The following is a 13,774-nucleotide window of genomic DNA, read 5'->3' on the forward strand; positions in this document are numbered from 1 at the left end:
TTCCAATGGGTTTCACTTAAGAGGACAATGTGGGGGTTGGTTCACAAAAGATTGTACTTAAATTCTTGTAACTTAGATTTATAAAGACTTCTTGCGTTCCATTGGATTATCTTTAGTGGGGGGGTCATTTCTTTGATGTAGAGGCGCTAGTGTTGGTTGTGGTATTCGAAATTGGCTTGGGAGGTGGGCGGTTCGCCTGGACTGGTTGGCTGGGCTGTACGCTCAAGGATCTTTGTATGAGGGCTGATAGCTGTGCTAGTTGGTCCTGGGTTTCAGATAATCTTTTTTTCATCTCTTGATTAGATTTCTCTACTGAGGCGGGGAGTGTGAGGAGGGGCTCGATCTGTTCTTTGATTTGGACCACTGCAGTCTCTAGAGCCGTCACTCTTTCTGAAAGTTCGGTAATTGGTGGTGATTGTAGGATTTTTTCAATTTGTTGTTTGAGGTTTTTTACTTCCCGACGGAGGGCTAAGATTTCGGGGTTCTCTTTATCGAAGACTGGGAGATGGATTGGTTTGGTTTGGGTGACGTTGTTGCGGTCTAGTAATTTTCCGGCCTCGCTAATTGGGATATTACTTTCATATGCAAATATAATCACATTTTGTTTGTTTGCGAATAGGGGGCAGGCAAAGGTTCCCGCGGCATGGTCAGATTTATGGCATGTTGGGCATTTAGGTGCGTTTGTACAAACAGGGGTAGGAGGGTGTTGCTGGGAGCAGTACCTGCAGATTGGGCTAACTTTGCATGTGTCTTCTTGGTGTTGGAGCGACTAGCATTTCCGACATTGAGAGGGGCGTGGGATGTATTTCATGACGCGGAATATTTAATGGGCGATTACAATCTCACGAGGGAGTGTTTGGGTGTTGAAGGTTAAGGCCACTGTTGTCAGGGGAGTTTTTGATTCTTCTGGACCCGACTGGAATCTGTGTACATGTGTGACACCTTGTGATAAAACTAGCTCTAGGAGATCCGCATCGGAGTTGTTGATCGGCACATTATATATTACTCCTTTAACATTTATTTCTGACTTAGCTAGATTGCACGAGATCTGGAATTCTTTTGCCGCTTTGAGTTCTAGTAGCTGTTTCTTTTGGCGATTGGAAGTAGGGTATATGTAGAGTTGTCCATGGCGGGTCCATTTGGTTCCGTCTTTCACCTGGCCGATGGTGTTGATTAATCCATTTATGAACTGTTTCTTTTCTAGAAGGCTGAGGCGATCGAAATATTGAGGCTCACTGACGAGGTTCACTATCACTGGGGCACCACTTTCGAGAGGGGAGTTTAGGGTGTTTACTAGACGGGAATGGTGTGGACGAGGATTGTGGTTGTGGTTTAATCTTCTTTTTGTGTTTCCTTCTTCAATACCTTCCATAGTGTGGTCGATGAGTGTGGATAAAGAGTCTGAATTAGCCAGATTTTCGGCCATTTCTTTCCTGAAGTATGAGTTGGGGAGTTTAACGTGTTGGGGGATGGGAAGTTTGAGAACAATTGGTTGTGGCGCACTGATTTTGACGTCCGTTCTGGATAAAGTCTAGCGCGCAACTTACCTAAATTTAATTTTATAGAGATATTTTCAATTTGGTTTACGGAAAATTTGGAATTGGAAAACACCAGTGCTATCTCGGAACCAAACCATGGCCTATGAGGAGATGGTACCGTCACTTTGTAGGATTTGGCCGTAAGGCCTCGTCAAAGCTTTTTGAGGGGTTCTTCAAAGTGAAATCCCCCGGGTGGGTGGAAGAGGAGGAGAGGGGGAGAAGGAAAGTGTGGACGGTCCAGAAAACGACATCAGAGCAGCTACTGCCACCACGCGTAGCGTTACTGGACTAATCAAAAGAACAGTTTTTTTCTAAGTCCTGGCCAAATGAAAAACATTCGAATTTTCTTCATTTCATGTGATAAAACTCGCATTTTTAAACAAAATTAGGTCTTCTATCAATTTTGTATAAACAAAATATTAAAAAACGGAAAATAAAAAAAATTAATTGTCTAGACCCAGACTCGAACCTAAGATATTGTTACGCACAGAGTGGTTAAGCTTACACTTGTGGTGGAGTCACATAAGAAACATCAATCTCTCTGCTGACTCCCTTTTTACAAGAGCCAGCACAAAGAGATAGACTGTTACTGTTGGTGACTATCTAAGTGTTTATTGTTTCGCCAACAGTACTAACTACACCAAGAGCACAGGAAAAAGGCAAGCACTAATAAAAAAGGACCGAAGCTACAGATGAACACAACTGAACTGAACTCCAAAGGCCAAAACAAGGTTGAAACAGGGGGAGACAAGGTCAATATAAAAGAAGGCCGATCAAGGTTAGGTTAGTTTAAGTAATGAATGTTACTACCACCAGAGGGCTAAAAAACAAGCCAAAACAGTCGTTACATTTACCCTCCCCTTGAAGAAAGATCGTCCCGATCAAAATAGAAGAAAATAAGGCGAGAAGAATCAGAAGCGCCACCAAAAAAGAAAACCAAAGAAGAAACCAATCAGAATGAAAAGAAAAACAATTTCCAACATTCGAAACTGAAATAAAGAAATTCAAATGTTAGTAAGCATTTAACATCATCCGATAAGGGAAAAACTAGAAAGAAAACATTATTTTGTGGTCGACCGAAGTTGACTGCGATCACGAAGTCGATGGCCTCCAACTACTGTTGAAGAAGGCCCTTCATCAGTAACTAACATTTTACTACCAATACCTTTTGACCGCGGCTTGTGAGCTTCCTGGGACCGAAGCCGAGTGCGAGTTAACAGCTCAGATCCAGAATCTACAGTTACTCCACTCTGTTCTCGTCGTCCCGTCTGTCGGGTAGTCCCTGTGCCAGCAGGGGACCATCACGCCTTTTGGAGCTGGCTCTCCGCACGTGCGTAGCACAGACTTTTTTGCATCACCAAGCGAAATCTTCTTTTCCACAAATCGTTTTAATTTAGAAACATGTACAAAATCTCGCTTCTTTTTTGAACCATACAGCGGTTCAATTACGTAGTTCAAAGAATTTAACCGTCTCACAACTTTAAAAGGTGCATGATATCGAAAGAGCAACTTCTCTGCTCGGCCCTTTTTCCGTAAAGGTCGATAGACCAACACCGGATCACCAACGTTGCATACTTTTTCCGTACGTTCCCGATTATAATGTTTTTCCTGTTGTGCATGGGCCACCAACATCCGTCGCTTGAAAATTTCATGAAGATTGCTAAAGCGGGACCAGATTTTCTCAACATTGGGAATCATAACAATGTGAGATTTTGAATTTGGATAACTTCCAAGGGAAACATCAAGCGGAAGCATCGCTTCTCGACCATAAAGAGCAAAGAAGGGAGTCATACCAGACGTGTCATGTCGACTAGTATTGTAAGCGAAAGCCACATAGTCCACGTACTCATCACAATCTGTATGATAGGTGTTCACATACATGGCCAACATTTGAGCGAAGGTATGATTAAACCGCTCAACCTGCCCATTACATTTTGGGTGGTAGGCTGTAGTTGACAAGTGATTGGTTTCAAACGCTTGGACAAGTTTTTCCTTAAAATTAGCTTTGAAACATTTGCCTCTATCTGAAATCAAGAAAGAAGGAGCCCCATGTTGCAGTACAACCCTTTTGACGAAGAAGTCAACAACTTCATCAGTGGTGGCTCAGGGTATGGCTTTCACGATGACCCATTTTGTAAAGTAGTCAACTACAATAATGACATACTTATTGTTTGTCATAGATTTAGGAAAAGGTCCAATCAAGTCTACTCCAATTCGTTCAAAAGGTTTTCTAGAATTGATAGAAGTCAAAAAGCCTGCGGGTCTCTCAAGGGATCGCTTTTTCATCTGACAATTAACACACGATCGTACGTGTTGGATTACATGATTGGTCATTTTTGGCCAATAGTATCGACGGCGGATCTTATCTACAGTACGTTTTATCCCCAAATGACCGGCAGTTGTAGGTTCGTGATAATTTACCAAGACTTCTTTAACCAACGAAGGGGGTACGCATAGACATGAGTGTGCTTCTCTCTTTTTCAGAAACCGAGTAGTTTAGTTTGGCGGAACTCAATAAACGACTCACATAAGAGATCGCCCTCTCCCCCTCTTCATGTTGCTCTACTAAGATGGCTCCGATGCCATAGCCACTGGCGTCAGTGTGGATTTCAAATGGGAGTTGGTAATTCGGATGGGACAGAATAGGAGGAGTTAAGAGTTTTTCTTTCAGGGCGTCAAAGCTTCGTTGTTGATCCCCCCCACTGAAAAGGTTGATCATGTTTTGTAAGTGTTATCAACGGACGGGCCAGGATCGCAAATCTTTTTATGAAACGTCGGTAGTAGCTACAGAACCCAATGAAACTTTGAAGTTGTTTTACTAAAATGGGAACTGGGAAACGTTGAACGGCCGCCACTTTCGCGGGATCTGGAGCGATTCCCCCCGCACTGACGATGTATCCCAGGACTCGCAATTCGGTAGCAAGGAACTTGCATTTCGTCAATTTCAATTTTCAATTAGCGGACAAAAGACATTTCAATACGGCCTCCAGCCGAACCAGATGTTCATCAATGGTTTTAGAGAAAGTGACAATATCGTCAAGATAAACAAGGCATGAATTCCATTTGAGCCCAGCCAATAGCATGTCCATCATACGCTGAAAGGTACTTGGAGCATTGGTCAGACCAAAAGGCATAACTTTAAACTGATATAAACCATCTGCAGTTACAAAAGCAGTCTTAGGTCTATCTTCAAGATTCATCTCAACTTGCCAACAGCCAATTTGTATATCGAGAATTGAAAAATTGTGAGAACCGTCAACGGCTCAACGCATCTTTAATACGTGGCAAGGGATAAACATCCTTTGTGGTGACCCTATTCAATTTGCGGTAATTGACGTAAAAACGCCAAGTACCATCAGGCTTTTTTACTAAAACAACGGGAGCTGCCCATGGACTAGTAGACGGCTCGATGACGTCATCATTCAACATTCCCCCCCCCTGACCTTGTATTAGGTGTCTTTGTTTATACACAATCGGGTAGGGAGCTTGATGGACTGGTGGATGGGTACCCGTATGAATTTTATGCTGGACTAAATTAGAACATCCCAAATCGTGAGTTGACAGGGCAAAACATTTGTTATAACGCTCGAGCAAAGCCCGAACAGCAGCGCGATCTTTTTGGGATAAATTCTTATTAATTACAGCATCAAAGTCAAATTCTTTTCACAGATGGACTGGATTTGCAACATTGATAACAGGGGTAGTTATAGGAACGACAGTCCCTAATATAATGCACTTTGGGACCCACTGTTTTTTATTCGAGAAATTAACCAAGGGAACGTAAATTTTTTCGAGAGGGTCAGTCTCGACTGGGATTATTAATCGACCAAATGATATCCCCTTATCCCCCATGACTTTAGCTGAAGGCTCAAGTAGTCTAGTATGTGGAATCGGCATAGCGGGCATGTCCACAGCTACCGAAATCATGGAATAAGCCGGAATACAACGTGACTTTCGATTACGAACCTTTCCCACTTCCAAAGGGGCTTCTACTACATTCAAATCATCCTTTCCCAATTCCATTTTCGCTTCGTTTGCCTGATAGTCGATTTGGATTTTTCGTAATTGTCGTAAGGCATCATTCCCCAGCAGTAAATCAAATCCATTAATGTTCATAACAACTGGTTGAATGACAATTTTCCTATCTTCTACCATTATTGGAAGGTTTACACAAGACTCGGGATAAACTTTTTGGCCATCAACCAACAATAAGAAACGACCCTCCCATTTATGTGATTCCAATTGTAGTCGGTCGCGTAATTCAGGGGAAATAACGGAAACTCCCGCGCCAGTGTCTACTATAGACTCCACCTTCACTTCATGACATACTACTTTTTTAAGAATCAAATCACGTCGAAACGTTAACGGGACGGTGAGGGCAAACATGGTGCGGTCTTTTTCCTTCCCCTGGGCCAAACCTAGTTTTTTTGAACAGAGTCGGTAGTGGGCTTAAGTGGTTGTTGATGTAAACGCCCTTGGTTCCCACAATTTTTTGCTATATGGCCCGGGGTGTTACATTGATAACAAATGGGACGCCCATCTTCCGTTCGTCTGCGCTTCCCAAAATTTCCACCATTAAATCGATTACCCGAACTATTTCCACCTCCAAATAACCTTTTCTGCTGATTACTCGCTCCATTTCTCTTTAATTCGGTCCGGACTGTCTTTCCCACGCTTTCCAACAATTCCCCAAATCCCTTCTCCTGAATTTCCTTGAAATCATCTCGCAATTCTCTCTTGTCTTTGGTCAACTTCCCCTTAAGTCTTTTTCTAGTTTTGAGGTCAATTGTTTCTCGAAATTCTCTAATTGATTCGTAAGTTGGGTTTGGGTAATAAATTTACTCTGCCCATCCGGTACAGAAGGAATGAGAGGAAGTCTCAGGAGATGTAACTAGGAATTGGTTAACAGGTTTCTCAGTTTCAGGGGGAACCCAATCGTTGGAATTGGCAACCCAAGTTGCCTGATGATGCAACTGTACTAACTGCACAAATGCAGCCGTATTAGGGTTTGCGAAATCAAAAGAGGGGTAAACTTTTTCAACAAGAGTTGGCTTAATTCCCTAAATCAAATGGTCCAATTTTACTCTGTCGTTCTAGGATCCACCCGATTACAAAGATTTAATTTGTCAAAGCAATACATAACCGGGGATTCATCAATTCCTTGTTTCCGGTTACGCAATTGAGACGCCACCCCCGAATCATAAGCCGGATGTTTGAATGCAGCCCGAATTACTTGAGAAAGTTGGGGAAAAGTTGCCGGTTGGGGTTGGAGATTCCGGTACCAGTTTTTTGCGAACCCCGTCAAAGCCCACCTTACTTGACGCAAATTCTCTTCTGGGGATCACAAATTAAAATCTGCAGTACCCTGGTATTCTTCCAACCAAGCTACAACGTCGTCTTGGGGTTTCCCTTCGAAAGTTGGGGGTCTTTCACACGCCTTTGAATTTTTACAACAGGGGCAGGAGGGGTATTACAGCCTCCTGTGCTCGACGACGAGCAGCAGCCATTTCAAAATCAACAACAATAAGTCAAGTGAGAAAAGGGGATTACACAATAGCTTAACCCTTCTACGACCAAGCAGATAAAAGGATAATCAGCCAAGGATAAATTTACTTGCTCTCCAAGTAGACCACCCAACCTAACTCAACACTGCCCAATTATGCTAAGGAAAAAATGGGTCAAACTTTACACCAAACAACACAGAATAAACCGTCGGAGGCAAAGCCCCTCACCTAAATTTAAAATCTGTTTAATTATCCATCTGTCTATTGGTTATAGCGGTTGCTTCTCATGGTAGATATGTCTTTTTAATATATATAACTAGTAATCTTGTGCCAGTTGTAAGCTAACGTAACGGAAACATAAAAATTTGGTGCATGAATCATTCCCCAAGCCAACGTGGATTCGTGTTTTTCGTAAGCAATTTGGACTTTTACTTTTCCCGTCGTTCCAAATTACTTCCAAAATAAACCTAAGACTTATCCTAGCCTAATCTTTTACCGATTTTCACGGCTTCGCCGTGCTGATCCTGAATTTGAATTTCACTCATCTCGCGGCCGCGGGGGTGCCCCCCCCCCCCTCCGCGGGCTCGAGTCCCGCTGGAGGTATCCTCCGGTATCCTCTCTACATCCGCTCAGCTGCCAATTGCATCGGCAAAGTTAGTGGCAGTTATTTTTTACAGATTGGACGATGTCGCAATTCAGGAGTTGCTTAATTTATTCGTTTTGATTCAGAATGATTGAATCCCCCCCCCCCTTGAGTTGACGAATTGCCAGTCAATTTCATTGTCTCCTTGTCGTCCTCCTTTGGCCAGTTAATTTTCTTTTTGCTAAAGGGAGGACCAAGGAGTAAAGGAGTCGGCACTCCATACCTAGACAGGGGAACCATGCTCGGTCCGCTTGGCCGAAAAACGCCCAAAAAATTGTATGAAAAACACCTCCGTTCTCAAGGCTTTAGAGCTGAACGCCAGATCCCTCGCCATCTGGTGGGATACCCAATGGCAATATTAATGAAGATTACACATATTTAGGTTTGGCATCTGTGTTACCACATTAACCGGGATTTATGAAATCGATTGTTCTCTAACGTCATATTGCCATTAGCTATCCCACAAGATGGCGAGGGATCTGGCGTTCAGCTCTAAAGCCTTGACAACGGAGGTGTTTTTCATTCAATTTTTTGGGCGTTTTTCGACCAAGCGGACCGAGCATGGCACCCTCGTAGTCCCATAAGGCTGTACAAGAGTGCCGACTCCTTTACTCCTTGGGGGGGACTGAACGAAAGCAAATTACATAGAAAAATTCATTGCGGCTCTATTTCCTGGTCACTGAAACAGAAAAGAGCGGGTTAATTTTAACAAACACCGTCACCCTTCATATACTTTGCCTAGCTCAAACAAAGATGAGTGAAATTCACACATTGTCTGCTTGATATTTATAAGTTAGTTGGCGATTCCCGTTTTATTATTTCATGAACATATTCCTCTTGGTCTTAACCACAAAGTTCATTTTTTACAAATGAATCGTTTTCACTTCAGAGCGGTCGTAAATTTTAAAAATTAACAAATTTCCGTACTTGCTAAGCAAATTTTTCTCCCCTGTTGACATCTGGCCCGTCAATCTAATTGATGCCTTGTTAATTTTCTTCTTGCTAGACCTTTTTCGTTTTTTGATCACTTTTTCTTTATTCATTTTAATTTGTGAAGATTTTTTTATTTGCAAGTGATTTGATTGATGTTTTATTTTGATTCAGAGTGATTTAAATTTCCCCCCTGTTGACATCTTGCCTGTCAAATTCATTGTCGCCTTGTTGCCAGTTAATTTTCTTCTTTCTAGACAATTTTTGGTTTTGATCACTTTTTTCTTTTTAAGTTGTAAAGATTTTTTAATTTGCAATTTATTTGAATTGCGTGATATCTTGATTAGCCTGTTCATTTCTTGTCCGTAGTTTATTTATTACCCAATATTCGTTGCCTGCCCGTCGATTCGTCGCCTGATATTCTGTCCCTCGCTTAATTTTGTTAGTTTACGCTCTCCTGTGCTCTCCAGTGCATTTTTCCTAAACTTTTTTTATCATAATTTGATCTATGAATTTATTGATTCAATAGACTTAAAAAGGTGTATTGGACATTGATTAACATATCCTGTAATAAAGAAATGGTTCTAACAAGTGAAACAAATATTTTAGCAACATCAGGCTCAGGCTCAGGCTCAGGCTGTGCTGTGCTGTGCTGTCTTGTGCTGTGCTGTGCTGTGCTCTCCTGTGATCTCCTGTGAATTTTTCCTAAACTTTTTTATCACGAATTGATCTTTGAATTTATTGATTCAATAGACTTAAAAATGAGTATTGGACATTGATTAACACATCCTGTAATAAAAAAAATGGTTTTAACAAGTGAAATAAATATTATAGCAACTTCAAGTGCTGTGCTGTGCTGTGCTGTGCTCTCCTGTGCTCTCCTGTGCATTTTTCCTAAACTTTTTTATCATGAATTAATTTATGAATTTATTGATTCAATAGACTTATAAAGGTGTATTGGACATTGATTAACATATCCTGTAATAAATAAATGGTTCTAACAAGTGAAACAAATATTTTAGCAACATCAGGCTCAGGCAGAGGCTCAGGCTCAGGCTCAGGCTCAGGCTCAGGCTCAGGCTCAGGCTCAGGCTCAGGCTCAGGCTCAGGCTCAGGCTCAGGCTCAGGCTCAGGCTCAGGCTCAGGCTCAGGCTCAGGCTCAGGCTCAGGCTCAGGCTCAGGCTCAGGCTCAGGCTCAGGCTCAGGCTCAGGCTCAGGCTCAGGCTCAGGCTCAGGCTCAGGCTCAGGCTCAGGCTCAGGCTCAGGCTCAGGCTCAGGCTCAGGCTCAGGCTCAGGCTCAGGCTCAGGCTCAGGCTCAGGCTCAGGCTCAGGCTCAGGCTCAGGCTCAGGCTCAGGCTCAGGCTCAGGCTCAGGCTCAGGCTCAGGCTCAGGCTCAGGCTCAGGCTCAGGCTCAGGCTCAGGCTCAGGCTCAGGCTCAGGCTCAGGCTCAGGCTCAGGCTCAGGCTCAGGCTCAGGCTCAGGCTCAGGCTCAGGCTCAGGCTCAGGCTCAGGCTCAGGCTCAGGCTCAGGCTCAGGCTCAGGCTCAGGCTCAGGCTCAGGCTCAGGCTCAGGCTCAGGCTCAGGCTCAGGCTCAGGCTCAGGCTCAGGCTCAGGCTCAGGCTCAGGCTCAGGCTCAGGCTCAGGCTCAGGCTCAGGCTCAGGCTCAGGCTCAGGCTCAGGCTCAGGCTCAGGCTCAGGCTCAGGCTCAGGCTCAGGCTCAGGCTCAGGCTCAGGCTCAGGCTCAGGCTCAGGCTCAGGCTCAGGCTCAGGCTCAGGCTCAGGCTCAGGCTCAGGCTCAGGCTCAGGCTCAGGCTCAGGCTCAGGCTCAGGCTCAGGCTCAGGCTCAGGCTCAGGCTCAGGCTCAGGCTCAGGCTCAGGCTCAGGCTCAGGCTCAGGCTCAGGCTCAGGCTCAGGCTCAGGCTCAGGCTCAGGCTCAGGCTCAGGCTCAGGCTCAGGCTCAGGCTCAGGCTCAGGCTCAGGCTCAGGCTCAGGCTCAGGCTCAGGCTCAGGCTCAGGCTCAGGCTCAGGCTCAGGCTCAGGCTCAGGCTCAGGCTCAGGCTCAGGCTCAGGCTCAGGCTCAGGCTCAGGCTCAGGCTCAGGCTCAGGCTCAGGCTCAGGCTCAGGCTCAGGCTCAGGCTCAGGCTCAGGCTCAGGCTCAGGCTCAGGCTCAGGCTCAGGCTCAGGCTCAGGCTCAGGCTCAGGCTCAGGCTCAGGCTCAGGCTCAGGCTCAGGCTCAGGCTCAGGCTCAGGCTCAGGCTCAGGCTCAGGCTCAGGCTCAGGCTCAGGCTCAGGCTCAGGCTCAGGCTCAGGCTCAGGCTCAGGCTCAGGCTCAGGCTCAGGCTCAGGCTCAGGCTCAGGCTCAGGCTCAGGCTCAGGCTCAGGCTCAGGCTCAGGCTCAGGCTCAGGCTCAGGCTCAGGCTCAGGCTCAGGCTCAGGCTCAGGCTCAGGCTCAGGCTCAGGCTCAGGCTCAGGCTCAGGCTCAGGCTCAGGCTCAGGCTCAGGCTCAGGCTCAGGCTCAGGCTCAGGCTCAGGCTCAGGCTCAGGCTCAGGCTCAGGCTCAGGCTCAGGCTCAGGCTCAGGCTCAGGCTCAGGCTCAGGCTCAGGCTCAGGCTCAGGCTCAGGCTCAGGCTCAGGCTCAGGCTCAGGCTCAGGCTCAGGCTCAGGCTCAGGCTCAGGCTCAGGCTCAGGCTCAGGCTCAGGCTCAGGCTCAGGCTCAGGCTCAGGCTCAGGCTCAGGCTCAGGCTCAGGCTCAGGCTCAGGCTCAGGCTCAGGCTCAGGCTCAGGCTCAGGCTCAGGCTCAGGCTCAGGCTCAGGCTCAGGCTCAGGCTCAGGCTCAGGCTCAGGCTCAGGCTCAGGCTCAGGCTCAGGCTCAGGCTCAGGCTCAGGCTCAGGCTCAGGCTCAGGCTCAGGCTCAGGCTCAGGCTCAGGCTCAGGCTCAGGCTCAGGCTCAGGCTCAGGCTCAGGCTCAGGCTCAGGCTCAGGCTCAGGCTCAGGCTCAGGCTCAGGCTCAGGCTCAGGCTCAGGCTCAGGCTCAGGCTCAGGCTCAGGCTCAGGCTCAGGCTCAGGCTCAGGCTCAGGCTCAGGCTCAGGCTCAGGCTCAGGCTCAGGCTCAGGCTCAGGCTCAGGCTCAGGCTCAGGCTCAGGCTCAGGCTCAGGCTCAGGCTCAGGCTCAGGCTCAGGCTCAGGCTCAGGCTCAGGCTCAGGCTCAGGCTCAGGCTCAGGCTCAGGCTCAGGCTCAGGCTCAGGCTCAGGCTCAGGCTCAGGCTCAGGCTCAGGCTCAGGCTCAGGCTCAGGCTCAGGCTCAGGCTCAGGCTCAGGCTCAGGCTCAGGCTCAGGCTCAGGCTCAGGCTCAGGCTCAGGCTCAGGCTCAGGCTCAGGCTCAGGCTCAGGCTCAGGCTCAGGCTCAGGCTCAGGCTCAGGCTCAGGCTCAGGCTCAGGCTCAGGCTCAGGCTCAGGCTCAGGCTCAGGCTCAGGCTCAGGCTCAGGCTCAGGCTCAGGCTCAGGCTCAGGCTCAGGCTCAGGCTCAGGCTCAGGCTCAGGCTCAGGCTCAGGCTCAGGCTCAGGCTCAGGCTCAGGCTCAGGCTCAGGCTCAGGCTCAGGGCTCAGGCTCAGGCTCAGGCTCAGGCTCAGGCTCAGGCTCAGGCTCAGGCTCAGGCTCAGGCTCAGGCTCAGGCTCAGGCTCAGGCTCAGGCTCAGGCTCAGGCTCAGGCTCAGGCTCAGGCTCAGGCTCAGGCTCAGGCTCAGGCTCAGGCTCAGGCTCAGGCTCAGGCTCAGGCTCAGGCTCAGGCTCAGGCTCAGGCTCAGGCTCAGCTCAGGCTCAGGCTCAGGCTCAGGCTCAGGCTCAGGCTCAGGCTCAGGCTCAGGCTCAGGCTCAGGCTCAGGCTCAGGCTCAGGCTCAGGCTCAGGCTCAGGCTCAGGCTCAGGCTCAGGCTCAGGCTCAGGCTCAGGCTCAGGCTCAGGCTCAGGCTCAGGCTCAGGCTCAGCTCAGGCTCAGGCTCAGGCTCAGGCTCAGGCTCAGGCTCAGGCTCAGGCTCAGGCTCAGGCTCAGGCTCAGGCGCTCAGGCTCAGGCTCAGGCTCAGGCTCAGGCTCAGGCTCAGGCTCAGGCTCAGGCTCAGGGCTCAGGCTCAGGCTCAGGCTCAGGCTCAGGCTCAGGCTCAGGCTCAGGCTCAGGCTCAGGCTCAGGCTCAGGCTCAGGCTCAGCTCAGGCTCAGGCTCAGGCTCAGGCTCAGGCTCAGGCTCAGGCTCAGGCTCAGGCTCAGGCTCAGGGCTCAGGCTCAGCTCAGGCTCAGGCTCAGGCTCAGGCTCAGGCTCAGGCTCAGGCTCAGGCTCAGGCTCAGGCTCGAGGCTCAGGCTCAGGCTCAGGCTCAGGCTCAGCTCAGGCTCTGAGCTCAGGCTCAGGCTCAGGCTCAGGCCTCAGGCTCAGGCTCAGGCTCAGGCTCAGGGCTCAGGCTCAGGGCTCAGGGCTCAGGGCTCAGGCTCAGGCTCAGGCTCAGGCTCAGGCTCAGGCTCAGGCTCAGGCTCAGGCTCAGGCTCAGGCTCAGGCTCAGGCTCAGGCTCAGGCTCAGGCTCAGGCTCAGGCTCAGGCTCCAGGCTCAGGCTCAGGCTCAGGCTCAGGCTCAGGCTCAGGCTCAGGCTCAGGCTCAGGCTCAGGCTCAGGCTCAGGCTCAGGCTCAGGCTCAGGCTCAGGCTCAGGCTCAGGCTCAGGCTCAGGCTCAGGCTCAGGCTCAGCTCAGGCTCAGGCTCAGGCTCAGGCTCAGGCTCAGGCTCAGAGGCTCAGGGCTCAGGCTCAGGCTCAGGCTCAGGGCTCAGGCTCAGCTCAGGCTCAGGCTCAGGCTCAGGCTCAGGCTCAGGCTCAGGCTCAGGCTCAGGCTCAGGGCTCAGGCTCAGGCTCAGGCTCAGGCTCAGGCTCAGCTCAGGCTCAGGCTCAGGCTCAGGCTCAGGCTCAGGCTCAGGCTCAGGCTCAGGCTCAGGCTCAGGCTCAGGCTCAGGCTCAGGCTCAGGCTCAGGCTCAGGCTCAGGCTCAGGCTCAGGCTCAGGCTCAGGCTCAGGCTCAGGCTCAGGCTCAGGCTCAGGCTCAGGCTCAGGCTCAGGCTCAGGCTCAGGCTCAGGCTCAGGCTCAGGCTCAGGCTCAGGCTCAGGCTCAGGCTCAGGCTCAGGC

At 49.2% G+C, this 13,774-nt stretch overlaps 2 protein-coding genes across 2 annotated transcripts; both read right to left on the bottom strand.

The window, feature by feature from the left end:
* Positions 1-9,680: 9,680 nt before the first annotated feature.
* Positions 9,681-10,796, bottom strand: LOC124320201 (vegetative cell wall protein gp1-like; the record flags this gene model as incomplete). The annotated part of the gene is made up of 1 exon (XM_046782893.1): positions 9,681-10,796. A coding segment is annotated over one exon (1,116 nt), but the record flags the coding sequence as incomplete, so codon positions are not given.
* Positions 10,797-10,940: 144 nt separating this feature from the next.
* On the bottom strand, positions 10,941-12,044 carry LOC124320202 (vegetative cell wall protein gp1-like; the record flags this gene model as incomplete). The annotated part of the gene is made up of 1 exon (XM_046782894.1): positions 10,941-12,044. A coding segment is annotated over one exon (1,104 nt), but the record flags the coding sequence as incomplete, so codon positions are not given.
* Positions 12,045-13,774: the final 1,730 nt, after the last annotated feature.

This window comes from Daphnia pulicaria, chromosome 1 (assembly GCF_021234035.1).
Source record: "Daphnia pulicaria isolate SC F1-1A chromosome 1, SC_F0-13Bv2, whole genome shotgun sequence".
Taxonomy (NCBI): Eukaryota; Metazoa; Arthropoda; class Branchiopoda; order Diplostraca; family Daphniidae; genus Daphnia; species Daphnia pulicaria.